Genomic DNA, 19,640 nt, shown 5'->3' on the forward strand with positions numbered 1-19,640 from the left:
CTCACATTCTGATATGATCACTAAAGCAGTTTGGCCCTTTGATTCAGAAATTATTTAAATCTCCTAAATTAAAATATGAGAAGAGTTATAAGCATAAAGATCTTATCCTCCATGTGTTTTTTTAAACAGCTAGAAGAAAAGCTGGAACCAACATAAATAGTAAATAACAGAACACTGTTAAAATTATGTAGATCTGTTTGATGAACTATAAGTCATCTTTAAATTGATTATTATGGTTACTATAGTTACATTTTTTAAAATCTTTATTGGAAATATATACCAAAATATTTACATATAAAATGACTATATATGATTTCCATCAAAATAATAGGCGAGGGTATAAAAAGTAGGTGAGGGTATGAATGAAATAAGACTGACCATTAGCCGGTAACAGTTAAAACTGAGGAATGAGTATAATGAGGGAGATCTACAATGGTATTTGGTATATGTCAAAATTCTTCATAATACAACAAGTTCTTTTCAATTAGGGGGAAAAATTGAGGTTATGAGTTGAAACTATATATTTGCATCTTTTTAAAGCTAAGAAAAACAGATATAAGATGAAGGGAAGAAAACTAAATCAAAATCCTATGTTAGGAGCCTTCAGTATCTTCTTTTACTTGCCAATTTTCTCTGTTTTATCATTTCCATAGTTTAAATCTACTTAGCTATTTAATTTACTCTTTTGAACATAATTTAATGCAAATAGTTTCTAAACTCCAGTTAACCAGAGAGTCCTGGATCTATCTTCTAAGACAGATACAGTGAATTATTCTTCTGTTCAGCATCTGCTTAAGATTCTTCCCTGTCTTTTTAAGCTACAGTATTATAGCTGTTCTACTTAGAAACCTAGTTTTCTTCTACAGCATATTTAGGTATTAAATGCATTTTAAAACTGGCATTTTGGTACTTTTAACTAATGCCATAATGATTATTGTTCTTATCTGAGAAGTTACTCCGCAATTATATTAAAACCTCTGTGTGTATATATGTTTCAATTACCATAAAGAAAAGCTAAATACAGGGAATCAATTTTGAAATACACTTACCAGGATGATTAGAAATGGGAGGCTGGAATGCAAGCTCATTGTGAACTGGCCCTAAAGAAAAGACAATAAAAATCCCATTTTTGTTTATTAAAAGTTTTAGCACTGGAAAACTTTTAATAAGACTTACTTAAATATAACCATCATTACCTTAGGAATTGTTTAGATCAAACGTATGCAATGTCTAAAAATTTAAAGCTTAGTTTCCTTTATGACTTTAATAGGCAAATGACTCAAATTACTTTTGTGGATATTTAATAGAACATTTCAGTGCTATATGCCAAGTTAAACAATTTACAATCGTTATACATGCAAATTTTAATGTAAATTATAAATGAATTATTCATGTAACATGTAATAACTTATAATGTAATATATAATAATTCAAATTGTTAGATCCATTCCCAAAATAAGTGTTTATGGTTTATTAAATTAAGAATATTTACATACATTACATAATAGAACAGTAGCTAACAATTAATTGAGAGATTACCATGTATTAAGACATTATGCTAAACATCTCACATGAATTATTACATTTACTTCTTACAACACCTCTTGAGACAGACACTATTAGTATTACCCTTAAAGCTCAGGGAGGTTAAATAACTTGCCAATGGTCACACAGCTAGTTAAGGGTCCAGACTTAGCACCCTTAACCACTATGCTAGCCGAGGTGACCATTAAAAATGGTATTCTCTGAAGGCATGGAAAATAGTAACACAACTGTAAAAAAGTAGGATACAACAACATATATACAATATGATCTCCTCCTCCCCCCCAATTTATATATACATATATATATATATATATACCCCTTAATATGACTGAAAGGAAAAATGTGACAAAGAATTACAAGTGGATATCTCTGGGTAGTAGGATTCTGGGTAATTTTTGTTTTCCTATTTACTCTTTTCTGCATTTCCCATATTTTCTTTGGTACTATTAATCTTACAATTAGGAGGAAAACAGATTTAATACACACAAAAGATTTTTACCCTGGATTTTACTAAGCCAAATGAATAATGTTGCTATTCTGCCTAAAACTACAAGCTATGGTTGTCAGTAAGGCATCCCTCCCAGTCACAGGGTAGAGTAAAGACAGGTTCAACATCTGAGTGTCTATGATATGCTGAATACCATGGTGAGGGAAACCCTGAAATCCTGACACTCAAGGAGCTTCAATCCACTTATGATGGATATAAGATACAGATGAAATCTAAGAACATATACAAAGCAAACAAACAAATGAATGGCAATCAATGTGATGTTAATGCAACATCAGCAAACGAAGAAATAAAAGTATTTCATAAATACCAATCCTCTAAAACAAAGGTATGACAACGTAACTATGAAAAATAAATACTGCTTATAAAAAATACTGAAAAATACTAATCATTTAATGAAACTAAACAGCAAGATGAATAAAAGATGTAAAACCATTTTCTAAAAAACAGAAAGAAAACAAAGTTCTCAAAAAGAAAAGGCCCTTACAACAAAAACAAGAGCTTACAGTAATGTCCGGGATGGGGCGGCATAGGCGGGTGGTGCTGAAGATGGCCGTTTTGGTGGTGAGGCAAATTAGGTGTGTATGGTGCAGTCCTACTTCCAGTCCAGGTGGTAGTGCTGTCTAAAAATTAAGGCCCACATGGATTAATTTGCTTTTATAAAGTCTGCCTATTTCTTCTCAACTACATAAAAGATTTTAAAAAGCATGTACATACTATGATGGTAAGTAGCTGGCTGACCAGTAAATCCATTCTGCTGCTGTCCTGGCTGAGGCCCTGAAGCTATCTGCAACAATCCTTCACTATGGCTGCCTGCCAGTATACTGGCAGGCTGACCTAGAGGAACAAGAAGACATTAATATGGTACATTTACAGATGCAATCCTATGGTTTTATACAGTAAATGAAGGATCAACTATATCTGATAGTCACAGTTATAAAGATGGGCAAAAAATGCAATTCACCCATGGCCTATCAAATTTAAAAACCCTAAAGTCATCTATAAAGGCAAGCCTTAACTTAAAGAAGTTCAAAATTATTCTATCTTTCAGTAATATCAAGATAAATTTAGTGGCCCATTTCTTCACAAATATTCTTCAAATGCCAGCAAAACCCCACTGTATGTCTAGCCTATCATAATAACTTCTTCAGAAGCACATTCACCCCTGGCCAGTCTATCCGGCTCTATCTACCTTCTGACTAGGACTTCGAAGTCCTAGGCTCAAGAAAATGTTGAAAACTGGAAAGTTCATTATTATCAGCACTGGTACTGGTAATGGAAAAATGCTAAGGTTTGATAAAAGAAAAGCAGAGCCGGCAAATATTTTAAATGTAATGTGATGAGTCAGATGAAAAAGTTAAAAAAAAAAAAAGGTAAGCCCTACTGTCCAATCAACACAGCATCTACTAGTTAAAACAAAAACAAAAACAAAAAAACTAACAGTCGACTTTGAAATTTTTTCACGTACTTTTAAAAATCAAGAATTGCCTCTAAGAACATTACCATACTCCTGGATTTACAGGAAATCAGTTGCCCTCTCTGTACGTAATACACTAGGAGAATTATTCTACTCAAAACCATTGTTTAAAGCTTTTGTGTGTGTGAAAAAAAGCTTAACTTAAAAAAATCTTAACACACAAGTATTAATTAAGTCAATTGCTTATCTCATTTGGAAAGCACTGAAATTTCCTAATTGTTATTTGTCACTGGCATCACCTCAATCTTTTCTTATCTGAGTGAGAGTATAATCAGAAGAGAATAAATGACACCACTGCTCAGATATGCAATGAACAGCTCAAAGTATCAAGGAAAAGGAACATTTTCCTCCTCTTTGCAAATTACATTTCCTTAAGGCTAAGATTATAAAATTAAAAGCTAAAGAAACTATTTCAATACTCCTCAAATTATTTAAAGATGATGTTTTCAGCAACCTCCCTTTCTACTCATCTTCCCCTCACCAAATTTTTCCAGGTTATCTTTATAAAGGTTAATACATTTTCACTCTTGCTTTTAACTGTACATCTACCTGCTCTCAGCTATCTTACAGAAATTGTCACTATACAGGAAAAATTAAATGATCTAAACTTACTACAGATATTTAGAAAGAAATCCTAAAGATATTCAGGTACCAAGTGAACATAAAACCCACTGCAGCTATCTGTACTGAATAGTTCCGTTACATAATTCCAAGTACATAAAATGGAATTCAACAACACAACTAATTCGGCTCATGTAAAATAGTCTTCCAATCCCCCATTTTCATCCAATTTCTTTTTTCTTCTAACTTTATCAATATGCTTTTTGAGATCTAAGACAATAGTCTGCAACAAATTCTAAAACCTGCAGTAATCACTGCTTATTGTGAAAATATATCCAAAAAACACCAAGACAAAATTATCTGCATTTCATTTATATCACTTTTTCTGGTGTCCAACAGGATTTGGACTCAGGGAACAGAACAGTTAACATGAAGTCACTTTAGCAAGCATCAACAAAGGCATTCAAATTCAATCTCCAGATAGTATCAACGGAGGTAAGCACAGCTAACCCATGCTCGAGTGGCTGTAAACCACCCTTTCTCCCCCTCTACCCACTGTTTGACACCTATATTCCCAAACTGGTAAACAAAGAGCAGACAGATAATAGATGCACCAAGTGGTCAGGGGTCCAGGTTCTAAAGTATGTGTTTAACCTACATGACCCACTTAGAACATGCTGTCTATGGTGAGACTATCATTTCATGTAGCAAATCCAAAAGATACTGTTTGAAGAAGTAAAATGAATCAAAGGGGGGAAATCTGATATACTTTATTTGAAAACTCAATTATAGAAATCAGTCTTCCATTTATTCCAAAGATCAAATTTCTATGTTGAATCTCACCTGATATTAAAGTAAATAAAATAATGTTTCCTTTGGTATCAGCTAACAAAGTATCAGTCCAGATCTATCAACAATCTACTGCTGATGTGGGGTTAGATATACAATTTTCTTAGCAAATAGGTGCAAATAACACCATACATACAAGACCCTGCTCTGTGACTTAAAAAAAAGAAAAAAAAAGCTACTCCACTTGACAAGTTGCAAACTGTCTAACCCTTGGTGACTGAAAATAAATGGCAGTATTAATAAAACCAGGTCATTACTGTCTTCATCAGGCCAAGAAAAGCTGAGCCTACTAGCCCTCTGCCTCCATGACATGACAGAGAAGGTGGGTATCTCTATAATGGGAGGAGTCTTTTGAAAATAGACTTCTTGTTAGGGGAAAAAAAAAATTAGATATGTAGAATGCAGCTTTATTTCAAAACTGACCAAAATACTTAATATCAATCTTGAGGGTTACATGTTATAAACACATTTGTCAAGAACCCTTTCTCTAAGTTTGCACAATGGAAGACTGAGATGTAAAGTGATATTCCGCCAGATAAAGCAAAAGAAAAATGCTGATTGAAAGAAAGCTTGCAATTCCATTAGCATAGATTTTTATAAACATCTTGGTTCAAAGCTACTTGTTGGCTACTTAAATATTTCCCTAAAATGTATCTAGAAAGCTCAACAGGCTTCTTACTTCTGTATATAATAAAGTACAAACTAGACCATTAATTTAAATCATTACTTAAATTCCGACTATACATCAACATAAGGACATTTAAATAAATTACAATCATCGTTTTTTTCCAGGACAACCCAAAAATCTATCTAATACTTGTTTACCCATAAAGATACCACAGTACTTTTAATTTTCACTTACTTGGAGGTTTCCTCCAAATGACCACTTACAAAATATTCAATAGTTAGGAAAATTCACTTTGCTGACTACATCTGACTCTAAAACTCACTTGTGGAAGCCACAGGAATGTTGGGAAAGTTGGTGGTGCTGGTAGCATTAGACTCCGATGGAGCTAACAAAGCTGGGGTGCTGTATGTCTCCGTCGATGCACGATTACTTGGTGGATGCTGGATGGTTTGAATTGAATGCCCTTCAGTGGATAATGATGGCTGTCCCTCAAAGTCATGAACATATTCATCCTTCACCAACATACTTGGTGGAGCTATATAGAAAAGTAAACATATTTTAAAATCTTATAAGCTTCTATTCCCAGGGGAAAAAAAACCTTGTAAGTAACATAACAACATCTAAAATCAACTGTAGTGTAAATAACCCTAACTCAGAATTTTCTCATACTGTTTTAAAAGTATACTACTTTATCAACAAAAGCTATTTATTCAGAGGTAGTGGCATCAGATAAATCTGACTGACTCCTTGAAATCTGAAGGTAAACTATATTCCAACAACTTCCAGCAATGGTCCTGAAGAGGTATTCCTTAGTTTCTTGATTAACCTAAAAAGTAATAATTACCTCAAATACATAACATGAAGTAAACAAAAATCAAATGGCTGGGGAAAATATTTATCCAGCTAAGAAGCCCAAACTGAGACTGAGTAGTTAGTTTTTCTTTCTGCTAATCTCACAGTGTAGAAATGAGTGGGACCTGACAGCTTTCTAATTCCAGGATCTAGAATTACTGTTAAGTAACATATTCTTTGAAAGTGAAATATACTGACTGTCCCCTAAAGGATCAGAATGAGACAGAAAAATCCTAAATGGTAAATCAAACTGAAATTTTCTTCTAGAAACCCAAGCCAAATAATGTTTGATAAACATGTAGTGTGAAAAAACTCAGTATCATCTTGCACCTATGTGGTTACACTTTAATAAGCAAAGACAATCTCTAGCTGATATAACATTACACCTTTCCTTGAACAAACTAAGGAATAGATAGCTTTGTTGTGAGGAGAAAAAGAAAACTGAAACTGCATTTATAATATCAATGGTCCTCTACCCAGAACCTCCCCGTTTCTTTTTAGGCTACAGTTTTGGGGTTTGTTTTTTTATCTTTAGCAAACAACCCATAATTAACAGCCCATAAAAGCATATTCTCTTTTCCATTAAGAAGGAGCATACAATGCTCCTTATATTTCCCTATGTCAATCTTTGAAAAAAATCTAATACACATAATTACCAATTAGCTACATTTTTTTAAATTAAACTGAGAATATTTCAAAGAGGTAAAAATAATCTATTGCTCAGATTTCTATGTACAATCTCTTAAAGGGCTTTCCAAGCACAGAAACTAATTAAGACACTGATATTCTTAAGACCCATAAAGTCCACTCTAAAGAGTTTCCCTTTAGAAAAATCTATGGAAACAAAAAATAACCAAAAGGAGCTTAACATGTCATTATGTATTAGTTAAAAAACTGGATCTAACCACTCATCACTGATGCTGGCAAAATTATAAAAATACAAAGAAAACAATCATTTGGGATATAAGTGGTATGACTGTATTTATTCAACTTTCATATGTAAAAGTTTTACTCTTCAACAAAGTTCTGTGATTTTCTGCATACAGATTCTGACATCTCTAACTCCTGGAAATTTTAGGGTTTTTTGTTGTTTATAGTGACTGGGATCTTTTCACCCAGATATTGTATTGCTAATACATAAGGAGAAAGTTACTGATTTGAGGATATAGCTGGTCAACTTGACACTCACCGTTTCTGCTTTTCAGCTGACCTTTTGGTTTAATGCGCAATCACAACTGAATTCTGCTTTTAAAGAGTTATACCTCATGACTTCTTCTGTTGGCTAAACCTTCCCAAATGTAAGTTTGGGATTCTACCAGTCTACAGGTTTCTTTAATCAAATAACTTAAAACATATGTTCCTTAAATAAAACTGAGTATCAACAAGGACAGATGTCTGCAATACATTTTTGCCAAGAGGAAAAAAGTAGGTTACAAAACACTATTGTACACTATGATCATATGCATGTTTAAAAAATTATATACTGTAGATAAAAAAGGTCCAGAATAGTGCACAGTATGCTTTTTGTGTAAGAAAGGAGGGAAATAATACATGTATTTTTGCATAAAGACCCTGGAAGGAAACACCAGAAACTAATAAAAGTGATTACCTGAGGTAGGGGGGAATGGGGGCAGGGGTGGGAGCACTTCTTTTCACTGTATACCTTTTTATAGTATTTTGATTTATGGACCATGTATTGCCTATTCAAAAAAATAAAATTAAAAAGAAACATATAGTATATATTTTTAAAGTCCAGAAAACAGACACCAAATTATTATGTATTTCTCTTTATGGACTAGCATTCAACAAATTAATTCACTGAAAACATATTTACTGAGCACCTATGTTCCAGGTACTGTTCTAGCACTTGGGATACATCAGCAAACAAAAGGTCACTGCCCTCATGGAGCTTACAGTCTTTGATGATATTTTTCTATTATTTAAATATCAAATAGTGAGCACATGTTCATCCAGCTCCTCTTAACTGTCTCTTCTTGGGCAAGTTCCTTGACCTCTCCAGGCACCAGTCTCTACATCTGATAAAATGTGGACAATGCCACCTACCAAGTAAGAGTATGATGAGAATGATGACACAATATCTGTAAATCATGTAGCTCAGTACCTGACAAAAAAATGAGTACTTAGAATGTGTTAGCTATTATGGTTTAACCACGTTTTTAGAGTGGTCATACATGTATACAGTGACTGCAAAATGTTCTATGAGAAGTAAAGAACGTACAGGGGACAGAAAAGCTGAAGACACTGAGCTCATCCTAGGTCTCTACTGTTTATCACCACCAGCTAGCAGGTCACAGTTTGTCTGATGGTACTGTCACTGTCTTATTTACCTTTTCTTTCCTCCACTAGACTGTGAGCTCCCTAGAGTAGAAAAAACACACCTTATTTAACCTATTATTCCTGGAACCCAACACAGTACCAGGCAATACATGCTCATTAAATATTTGTTTAAATGAACACTCAAGCCAATGTGGCCACAAAAAGTTTCATAAAAGAGATGAGACAAGCTGGAAATGATTATCACCAAGAACCCAACTCAAAAGTGAAGGAATTATCCCATTTTCTTAACTTTTAGCTGCTTGGCCTTATGTTATTTCTTTGTCCAAATCTAGAAAGATCTGTGAGAAACACCTGTTGTTTTCTGAGGAAAGAAGCCACTGAAGCCAGCCTTTACATAAGCACCACTAGGGGGATCCATAAGGCTGAATACAGCCCTAGAGCAACTGAAAAAGAGGCTATGGATTCACACACGCCCATCCTAGCAGGTACTCAAAACAGCAGTATTTTAGGACAAGGAGTAGTGTAAAGAGTCTTCAGAATTGGATCCCCTCACAACCACCCCCGCCTAGGGAGATTCTGATATAGTTACCACTAGTCTCTCAATCCCTAACACTAACGGAGCTAAATGCTTTCATTCTCCAAAAACATAGTTGGAGAATGGTGAAGATCTGAAGGGTGTTCACTTTCAGAGAAAAGAGGTGACATGATATCAATGTGCGTGTGGTGAAGAGACTGGGCTTTTACCCAATCAATCAACACTCCCCTTCCTAGACCACCACAATGGCTTCCAACCCCCTGTTCTCAGAAACCTACTAACCCTTAACAAGTTCCAAAGGGCACTAATCTTCCTTTATTATCACTGACATGGAGGAGAAGTGGAGAATAAAAGCAAGTAGACTTTCATGCTTTTCCTAAATTTTAAGGTTAGATGATATCTCTAACCCGTCTAAGATTCTGCCACAGAAGAGGTGCTAAGCCACTGATTTCCTTCCAGAACAACGGCACACCTTTCTAAGATGATACTGACTAATTAGTTCTTACAGAAATTTTAGTTCATTAACATGTTCTAAGAAACAGAGTTCAAGTTTTAACAGATCTTTGTTCTCAAATATTACACAGAAAAACAAAACATAAAACACCCCACCAGTTGTTTAATTTCCCCACCTCAAAACACCTTCTCCTTTTGGATTAAAACATCTGTGAAAGGCATAAACTTTAAAGTAGCGTGTTTTATTTATTCTTTTTTTTTCAAAATGTATTAAGACTGAAAAAATTAATACAGTGTGCAGTTTTAAGTCATTAATAAAATCATCATTCACAAAAATAAATTAGGCTGAAATGAAAATATTAGAATATTGGTGTTTTTAAACACTGTTACACCTGATTCTAAATTATCAAATATTATAGGTTATTTATACTCATTTAAATTGGCTCTCTGAGATTTTCTTCCAAAATAGCCAGTTTTTACCAATTCAAAAATTCTTCTTCCTTTGTATGTTTTATATTCCCCTATCATATTTTTTAGACTACTTCCAGCTATAAATAACAGTTCGAATCCAAAGAGCCAACAGCCTATTTAAATCCAGTCTCAAATCTACATGCCAAAAAAAAAAAAAAATCTACATTTCCAAAGCAGTAAGTTCTTTTCTTGTAAATGTTACCAGCACCCACACAAACTAGTTCTAGGTCAATAAAAAAAAATACAGGATATAAGAAGAGAGAAAGTTACAAGAAACAAATTACCTACCATTACTCTGCAGTGTTAATCCTGAGAGATCTTAAATTTTTAAAGGGGAAAAGAAAATGAAACATTAATCATTAATGTGAAAACAATTTCCATTACATTTAAAATTACAGAATGTAAATTTAAACCACAGATTCAAAACTTCATGAACCATTTCAATTCAAGAATAGTAATATAAATGCTAGCTGACAATACATAAACTAAGTATTCAATTTTGTAATGCTTTCCATCTTATTTTTCAAAATGTTCTAAATGGGCAAAATACCAACTATGAATACTTAGTTTTAGCAGTCAAAATACAAGTTTGTTCTGAATTCAAATTTAAATATTTATATTTCATTAAAAATGTCTTGAATCTTTAACCTTAGTTGAAATCCTGGACTAACTTCAAATTACTAACTTAGAAAAATTAAAACACTGTTGAGATCTTTTCCCTTTGTTCTAAGCATAAAAGCAAAGTCTACTTACCAATTCCAGGTGACACAACTCGTTCATAGTGATATGGATTCACACAGACACTATCACATTTTAAGTCAAATGCATACTGACAATATTTAACATGTTTTAATTCGTTTTTGTGAAGATCAGGCCACCTCCAAAGACGGGCATAGATCACATGAGGAAATCCTTTCCGACCAGCCACCTAGGAAAAATAAATGACCATTTACTGAGCATCAGTTACGCACCACATGCTATACAAGGCACTTCATATGTTCTCATTTACTCTTTATAATCCTACAAAGTCAATATTATAATTCCCATTTCATAAACAAGAAAACTAAAGCTCAAAATAACAATTGATCATAGTCACATAGCAGTGAACTTAGGCATGATTTCAAGGTTTATGCTAAGATTTTAAAAATGCAAAAAAAGTATGAATATGATGTGGAAACCATGACTAAACTCTAAACAAAAAAATTTTCAATCTAACATAAGCTTTCTTTATGTTTCTTTACATACATTAAACACAGGAGAGGTACTGCATAGTTCTATATGAAAAATCTCATGGGTGAAAATGAAAGGTAAAGAAAATTTGTAAATATAAGCTTTTAATTCTTTAAGTTTTAAAAATATGCTTGAATTCTTCTACACTGTTTTTCATACAAAAGGACCAAACATACAATATCAGATTTCTAAGTTATAAAATGACCAAGTATAATTCAGTTTTTAAAATGTGCATATAACACCAAAAAGAAAAAAGGCTACAGGGATGAAAACTAAAGTGCTAAAGATGTGGGTTTTCTTCTGCTTTTTTTTAATTCTTATTTTCCAGTTTTTCTACACTGAACTTTTTTCTTAGTCAAAACATTTAAAAATTTTTAAGACATATCTCTATTATATAGAAGATCTATTCTTCAATGTATTGCCATAATGTGTACTGGCAAAGGACGTACTACGGTATCTAAAGCAATGGAGCAAGCATTCAATTTCCAACAGTAACTTAAGAGCAAACAAAAACTTCAAAAAATCAGCCACAACAGAAGATACAGAAAAAACTCTAGTATAAGACTAACCTGAAGCCTTCCATCCAATGTTCTCTGTATGGTAACACATTTGCTGGGGTGAGCTCCATTTGTAGTTATAGCTGTTATTAAAGAATCCAATTCATCTTTTTTCTCCTTCAGCTTCTTTACCAAACTTTCAATTGCTCTTTTTGCAAATGTTTCACTCTCTCCACCTTGTCTATGGCACATCAAACTATGTACAATGCTCAGACAGGCATCATTACTTGTTGGTGTGTTTGTAATAGACATATTGTCCATTTGTTAAAGTAATTTCTTTTAAATCAAATATGTCTCCAATTTCCGGAGCAATTTTGATCCTTTGGACGCAGTGAAAAACAACAGCTAACGTTGCAAGGAAAATTGTTAGACATGTGGTATTCAGGATAACCTAAAAGAAATGAGACACAGATATTAGAACACATTTCACAAAGTAGATTCAATTACTTGGGAAAAGATAGATTTGCTCCAGTTAAGTCATAGACTCAATGCACATAATTAAAATGTGGTGCTTAGGATTTTAAATGACTTGATTAAAATGTTGCTGTTTTTGACACTGCAAAAATATTAACGTTAGGCTTTCTGATTTTTATAGGACATGTTCAATCAAGTCTTATTGGCTGTACTAGTCAACCTAAAGTAAAATCTTAACAGGACTTTCCAAAAGGATTTCTTATAAAGACCAGCACCTTACAATACTCTTGATTAACAACTAGTTAAATGTAAAAGTCTATCACTATTACACATGAAAAATTCACCATTAACTGGTGCCAAATGCTGTTTATCAGTTAACACCCAACTTTGTTAAAAGAGACCACTGACAATGATTGTCACTGAAAATAATCTTTAAATGGGCAAATGATTCTAATACTCATTTCTCCAATGAATGGCCAATAAGCATATGAAAGATGCTCAATGTATCAGTCATTACTGAACTGCAAATCAAAACTATAAGAAGATACCACTTCACACTCACTAGGCTGGATAAATTAAAAGGATAGATGAGAAGTACTGGCGAGAAAGTGGAGAAAATGGAACCCTCAAACACTGCTGGTAGGACTGCAAAACGGTATAGTCACTTTGGAAAGTAGTCTGACAGTTCCTCAAAATGTTAAACAGAATTCCCACATAACCCAGCAATTTCACTTTTAGCAATTCCATGCAAGATTACCAAAAACCTACGTCCACACAAAAACATGTACATAAATGTTCATAGCAGTATCATTCATAATAGCTAAAAAGTAAATACAACCCAAATGCCCATCAACTGATGAATGCATAAACGAGTACGAGAACAATGTAATATTATTCAGTCATAAAAAGGAATGAAGTGCTGATACATGTAACATAGTAAGTGAAAGAAGTCAGTCACAGAAGGCCACATGTTGTATAATCCCATTTATATGAAATATCCAGAACAGGCAAATCACCAAAACAAAACAAAAAGTAGATTAGCAGTTGCCAGAGGCTGGCAGTTGGGGTTCAGGGGATGAAGGATGACTACTAATGGGTATGGAGTTTCTCTGGGGGATAATGAAAATGTCCCCCAGACATACATCGAATCATACATTTTAAAAGGATGAATCTTATAGTATGTGAATTATATATATATAAAGTTATTTAAAAAAAATAGACCACTGAATTCCTCAAAAGATTTTACCCATAAAAGCAAAAGGGTAAGTTATTTTCAAAAGAAACTAAAACACAGAAAATGAATATTAACTAAAAATCCATTAAAAACACACACTAACTTACCTAACCTCAGGATCCCACATGGAATAAGAAAAGGCCATGAGCCTAAGTATAAATGAGATACAGTGGGAGCAGAGGCTGTACTTCTTATGCTGGGTTGTTTTTCATTTGCTGACATTGCATTCCACGCTTATTTTGCTTTTATTTTTTCTATTTACTTGAATCTTTAAAAATCTATCCCCTACCACCAAATTGATAAAACCAACTCATCAATCTCTACCAAAACCTGTTCCTCTTCTGATGACCTTTACTTGTACAGCTTTAACGCCATTCGATTACCAAGCGCTGGAAACCTTGGTAAAGCATCCCAGACCTGCCTCCCTCACTGACTACCCCTACATCCTCTCACAAAGTTACATGATTCTTCACTTTAGTTATTTCTGTCAGTTTCTATCCCACCTGACACTGTGGTAGTTTTGGGCCTCCCCTGAATTTGTATCACTTGGTATTTAATACGTGCCCCCCTCTATTGTTATCTGTTTTATATAAATGCCTGTCTCTTCAACCAATTATAAGCCCCAGGCAAAGGAAAAAGCAGTTTTTCTTATATAGTTGAATTCTTAGCCACTTACTCACACTCAATAAATACATGCTAAAGGTATAGTTCCACATAGCCAGAAGATTATCTGCCTGGTAGGTTTTAGAGTTAGAGATCTTAATTAGAGTCCCAATTCTCATACTAAGTAATTGGACAAATTAAGTTAGTTAAAATCTCTCTGAACCTGAATTAAAAGGAGAGTATATAGATCTCAAAGTTGAAAATCTATATAAAATGCCTAGCACATGTTTAGTGAAAGCAGCTACTGTCTGAAAGCTAAAATGTTTATTTTAATTGTTCTAAAAGGAGATTTTCCTAAAACATACTATGCACTTTTCTGCATTTTCTCCTATTAAAATTTGTCAAAGAAAATTTAATAGGTCAGGAACAGAAGTAAATCACTCACCCAGGACTCACAACACAAAGGTATACAGGAGCTAGGCAAATTACATAAATAAATAAAATGTGCCAGATGTAAAGAAAAGAACTGAGCAGTACATGTGCATGTCCATCTAAAGTGAACAGCTGCTACACACTTCTGGCAAAAGTGGCATTTGAGCTGCCACACCTTCAATGCTCACTTGACTTGTATGTTAAAAATAAGTACTGGCAACTTATTTGTGGGGAAAGGGGAGGAAGGAGGAAGGAGAAAGAAAACACTGTGTATGCCAAACCAAACACATCTTCAACTCATATCTGGCCCAAGAAAATCTCTAGTCTGAAATCTCAGAATGCCAACCTCACATTAATTCTCATTTCTAGACTTTGAAAACTTTCAGGGATAGGAACTGAACTTGTCCTATTCATCGTTACATGCCCAATTTCTAGGACACGTAGGTGCTTCTTACTGTCGAATGAATACACTTCTCCATGTCCTCTCAGATTCATGCTCAGGCTGCTACTTCTGCCTAAAATACCCAGTCCCATTTTATCCACTTGATAAAGTCATAGCCATCCTTCAAAGCACAGCTTAAACGTCTCAATTTTCTCCAAGAGTTTCCCCTAATACACTGTCTTCTCTCCGCACAATCCTGAAGAATTACTTCCCTGGTGTCTTTACTGTGTGTTACTTGACCCCTCCCTCAAATTAAAAACACACCCCAACTACGACCCAACTCATTATATTATAGTTATTTAATTATGCATTTGTTTCACACCCTGTTGTCACAAAGTTAGAAATTCTAGAAAATAGCAACACTTTTTCATCTTAGAAATTCCCAGTCCCTAACACGTCAGGCAAATGTCTGTGGGTGAACTAAAGATTTTTTATTGTGTCATTTCCCTGCAACAAATTTTGAAGAATGCAAATAGTTATGTTGTTGAACTCATTTTCCAGTATTACATTCCAAAAGATTTGTACCAATTTATAATGTAATTAAAGTGTTTGAATGTAACTATTTCATCACAACCTCACTGTCAGATGTTACCATCTCTAAAATTTAGGCTATTTTTGGCCTTCATGGTATCTCAGAAACTGTTTTAATTGCACATTTCTTCAAAAACTAGCAAAAATGTCCTTGCTTTCTCAAACAGCTTTCTCGTGTTTTTGTCTTTGTTGTATTCCTATGACCACAAGTGCTTGAAACATAATTGAGAAGTTCCTTATATAAAAAATAATACCAGCAAGGGTATATAGATGTTTTTCTACATTAAATAGCTCTGGATTATATTTTTTTAAAGAGTGGTATGGAATGACAGTAGACGGGGGCACTGGAGTGGTATAAATAAAATTATATATTCTAATCAAAGCTCTATTAGCATGACTGGGCAAGTTAACATCTCTTTCAATTCTCTCTTCTATAAAATGGAAAAAATATCTGCTTTGCCAAGTTTATAGACTGGCTATGGTAATCAAATGCAACAGTGTACATAAAAGCAATCCAGGAACCATAAACTGGCCAACTCAACAAACACTGTGTCTGCTACGAGCAAAGCACTACAGATACAAAACCAAGGAGCACATAGTCAGAAAGTGGTTCTCAACTCTACTGAGAACATCCAATTTTTATAACAGTTTATATGACCCCAGCAGCTATCCTGAAACAAAGTTCTAACCTACTTATATAACATTTTTAAAATTTAACAATGCCCTAATTATAAGGGAGAAACATATTAGTATATAATGAAGTGTGTATTTCAATAAAAATGCTCAGGCAACAAAATTATGAAGTAGACTAAAGAGGACAGATGCTACCACTTGTATGTAAAATCACTATAAATATGACAACTACAAATTCAGACCTTTCCAGACAGGTGTGCTGTTTGGTACAATGGCACTGCAGTTGATGACATGATTTTTCAAAACAGTTAACTCTTGAGAAAGTACCAAACAAAACAACTTCAATTAAGAAACTGAAGAGAAACTTAACTCCCCCAAATTGAGTACATATTAAGACGGAGTTAGGGTCTAGGCTAATTGTTTTCCTCCTACATGAAATTCTGGGGCATTTCAAAGTGTTGCAGGAGGCAAAAGATTCTTCAGTCTCTCACACTGCAGGATGGCACCCCTGGCCCCCATCCACCAAAGCTCCTCCCACTAACTTCCACATCTCTTAAAAAGCAGTACTCACTCCATTGAGAACCACTGATCTAGAAGATTCAAACATGATTATACTAAGTAACAGATGCCTAAAAGAGGTAGATATTAAAGTGATTTGGAAATAAGAAAGCACGGAAAGTCAACAGGTAAACTAAGTCTCAGCACCGTGTATCTCAGTCAGGCTAGCCTAGCCGATGTCACAGTGACAACCAAACCCCAAAACATCAGCAGCTTAAAACAAAGGCTTGTTTTCTGCATAAACTACATGTCAACGACAGATGTATGCCCATAACAGCAAGGTCCATCACTGCTCTCTGTCCTCTCAGGGATTAGGCTAATAAGGGATCCATCTCTATATATGTCCTTAAATGGGGGGCCGGGGAAATAGGACAACTTGTGCACTGTCTCCTAAAGGCTGACTAACTCTCCTGCTCATACTGGACCAGTCAAGTCACATGGTCATGCCAGTAGTTCTCAATCAAGGCAACATTGTACCTCCAGGACACTGGGCAATATCTAGAGACATTCCTGATTGCCACAAATGGAATGCGGAGGCAGAAGGCAAAGAACTACTGGGCATCTAGTGAGTAAAGGCCAGGGCTGCTACTAAACGCCCTGCCATGCACAGGACGGCCCTCCACAACAAAAAGGTATCCAGCCCAAAATGTTAACAGTGCGGAAGCTGAGAAACCCAGGACCATGTCTAATGTCACGGTGGGGGAGGGAGACAGAGAAGTACAATATTACCATGCACCAGAAGAGAGCCCTCAGAATACTGGTGGAACAGTACTAATAACTACCACATGTGAATAAGAATTTGCCAGGCTGAAGGAAAATCGTAGGAAAAAGCAGAGGGATAAGAGTGCAGATGTTTTGTCTAGAGCAGATTTGTGGCAGGAAAGAGGGGGAGGAATAACAGTATTAGATTTTCATTAGGAAAAAAATCTACAGTGAGAGCATGTAGAATAGCTTTACAAAGGGGAACAGAAAACTAGTTAGGAGACAGTTCTCAGAAGAGTGGTAGGGCCTAGATTAGGGGCATGGGTAATGGAAACAAAAGGGGAACCAATGAGATACTTCTAGGTAGAACAGACTAGATTTTTCACTCAACTAATTATAGGGGTTAAAAAAAGCTAGTCAAAACGTGATCCATTTCCTAGATAGGTTAAATGAATGATGAAGAAAGAATAAAAGATTTAAAAGAGTTAGTCAAGTAACAAATTCAGCTTTAAATATTCTGACTTTGAAGAGCTCACTGGAGAAGTTAAGCCTGCCTGAAAAGTCTCTAACATACTGGTATTAGATAAAGTCATTACAATAGAACCATCCCACACTGACAAGGTCATGGGAGGTAGGAAGTCAGGAAAAGGGACAGAGGTTTGACGGGGAGGGTACAGCTCAGTGGTAAAGTGCATGCTTAGCATGCACAAGGTCCTTGGTTCAATCCCCAGTACTGCCATTAAAGAACAAGCAAATCTAATGCCCTCCCCCCAAAAAACCAAAAAGGGACAGACATTTGTTCTTGTATCTACCTATTTTATGGTTTGTCTCTAGCCCTGCTATTAAACATAAGCTGTCACCTGATGTTGACCATAGGTTTAAAAGCAACACCATGGACTACAAAGCCAGGTAACCAAGATAATTAAAGCACTCTCTAAAATTAAAAAGGCTGAGTGTTGGCCTGAGAGGCTGTCATGGAAATTCATAAACTTTAGTTAATGAATGTTGACTTTTTTTAATTTCTCAGATGTCTGTTTACTTTTGGATTACTGACTATGTTATGTATGTGAAACAAACAGAGGTGTATTTTCTAGAAGTTATAGATATATGGGACTATTTGAGAAAGTGCTGAAGTTTAACAAGATGGAAAAAAAAAAGCCTGGACTTGTGAAGTATCACTAGGAAGCAATTCGAAGCATAGGCTTACAAGCGGGGGGGGGGGGGGGGGATGCAGGTTTAGCTCAACTGCCTGTAGCACATGTTACAGCCTAGATTCTAAACAGAGGAACATGTGAGAGCTGAGGTCTGTCAAGACTGAGGGCAGCTGGAGTAGAACCTTCATGCGCACACAGGATTATATGCACAGGTATTAATGATTATAAAGATCTGAAATGGAAATAATACAAAGCAACAAAAAGAATGTTCTTGTGATAACTTTTAAAATGAACTACAAGGAACAAATTTGAAGATATGCTTCCTGTTTACCCATAGGGCTTAGATTTAAATGTCATATTGGTTCACTAGTTTCACCCTACATAATCTTATTTAAAAATTAACATTTCTCTGAATTAATAAATTAAAGGTTGTTAAAAGAAGAATCAACAAAGTTCTCTAGCTGACATGTTGGTTTTTTTTGTCTGCCAGCATGTATCTCCCCTTCTATAACGATGATTTTCCAAGGAGACTCTCCTCATCGGGGGAGGTGGGACAATCCCATTCCTGACTAACCAGAGCCACCTCCTAGCTACACTGGCTGTTTCAAGGATGGGAGAGGACTCAGGTAAGGCTAGTAACAAAGCACCAGGACTTCTGTTGGAACTACAGAGGGGGGAAAAAAAAACTCTCTTTGTGTGGACTGAACTTGAAGCTAGGAGTAGTTAGTCTGGAGCTTACCTGAGAATTAAACTAACATAAAGGAAAGCAAAGCCAAGAGAGAATCCCATGATACTGGCTGCTTGTGACCCTGGATCCAGCACTCTGAGGCCAGCTCTTGATTCCAAACCCAGCCAATGAACTCCCTTTGTACTTGACTGATACATGTTTCCCAATATAAAATAACTGAACAAAAACTGAGTTAATAACATTCTCAGAAATAGTAGCAATATAATACAAAACACACAAACAACA

General features: G+C 35.0%; 1 protein-coding gene across 4 annotated transcripts in view; it reads right to left on the reverse strand.

Moving 5' to 3' along the window:
• The window catches only part of SMAD4 (SMAD family member 4), a 78,682-nt gene that overhangs the window by 16,393 nt on the left and 42,649 nt on the right, over positions 1-19,640 (reverse strand). For all 4 annotated transcript variants that reach the window (XR_012065726.1, XM_072952220.1, XM_072952219.1 and 1 more), the window contains 7 exons: positions 11,977-12,355; positions 10,931-11,105; positions 10,466-10,495; positions 5,891-6,103; positions 2,771-2,890; positions 2,560-2,676; positions 1,050-1,100 (listed from right to left, as the gene is read on the reverse strand). Coding sequence is in view for 3 of the 4 variants with exons in the window: in XM_072952220.1 (XP_072808321.1) it covers positions 1,050-1,100; positions 2,560-2,676; positions 2,771-2,890; positions 5,891-6,103; positions 10,466-10,495; positions 10,931-11,105; positions 11,977-12,225 (955 nt within the window). In the remaining variant the exon portion in view is untranslated. The remainder of the gene's footprint in view (positions 1-1,049; positions 1,101-2,559; positions 2,677-2,770; positions 2,891-5,890; positions 6,104-10,465; positions 10,496-10,930; positions 11,106-11,976; positions 12,356-19,640) is intronic.

This window comes from Vicugna pacos, chromosome 30 (genome assembly GCF_048564905.1).
Source record: "Vicugna pacos chromosome 30, VicPac4, whole genome shotgun sequence".
Classification (NCBI taxonomy): domain Eukaryota; kingdom Metazoa; phylum Chordata; class Mammalia; order Artiodactyla; family Camelidae; genus Vicugna; species Vicugna pacos.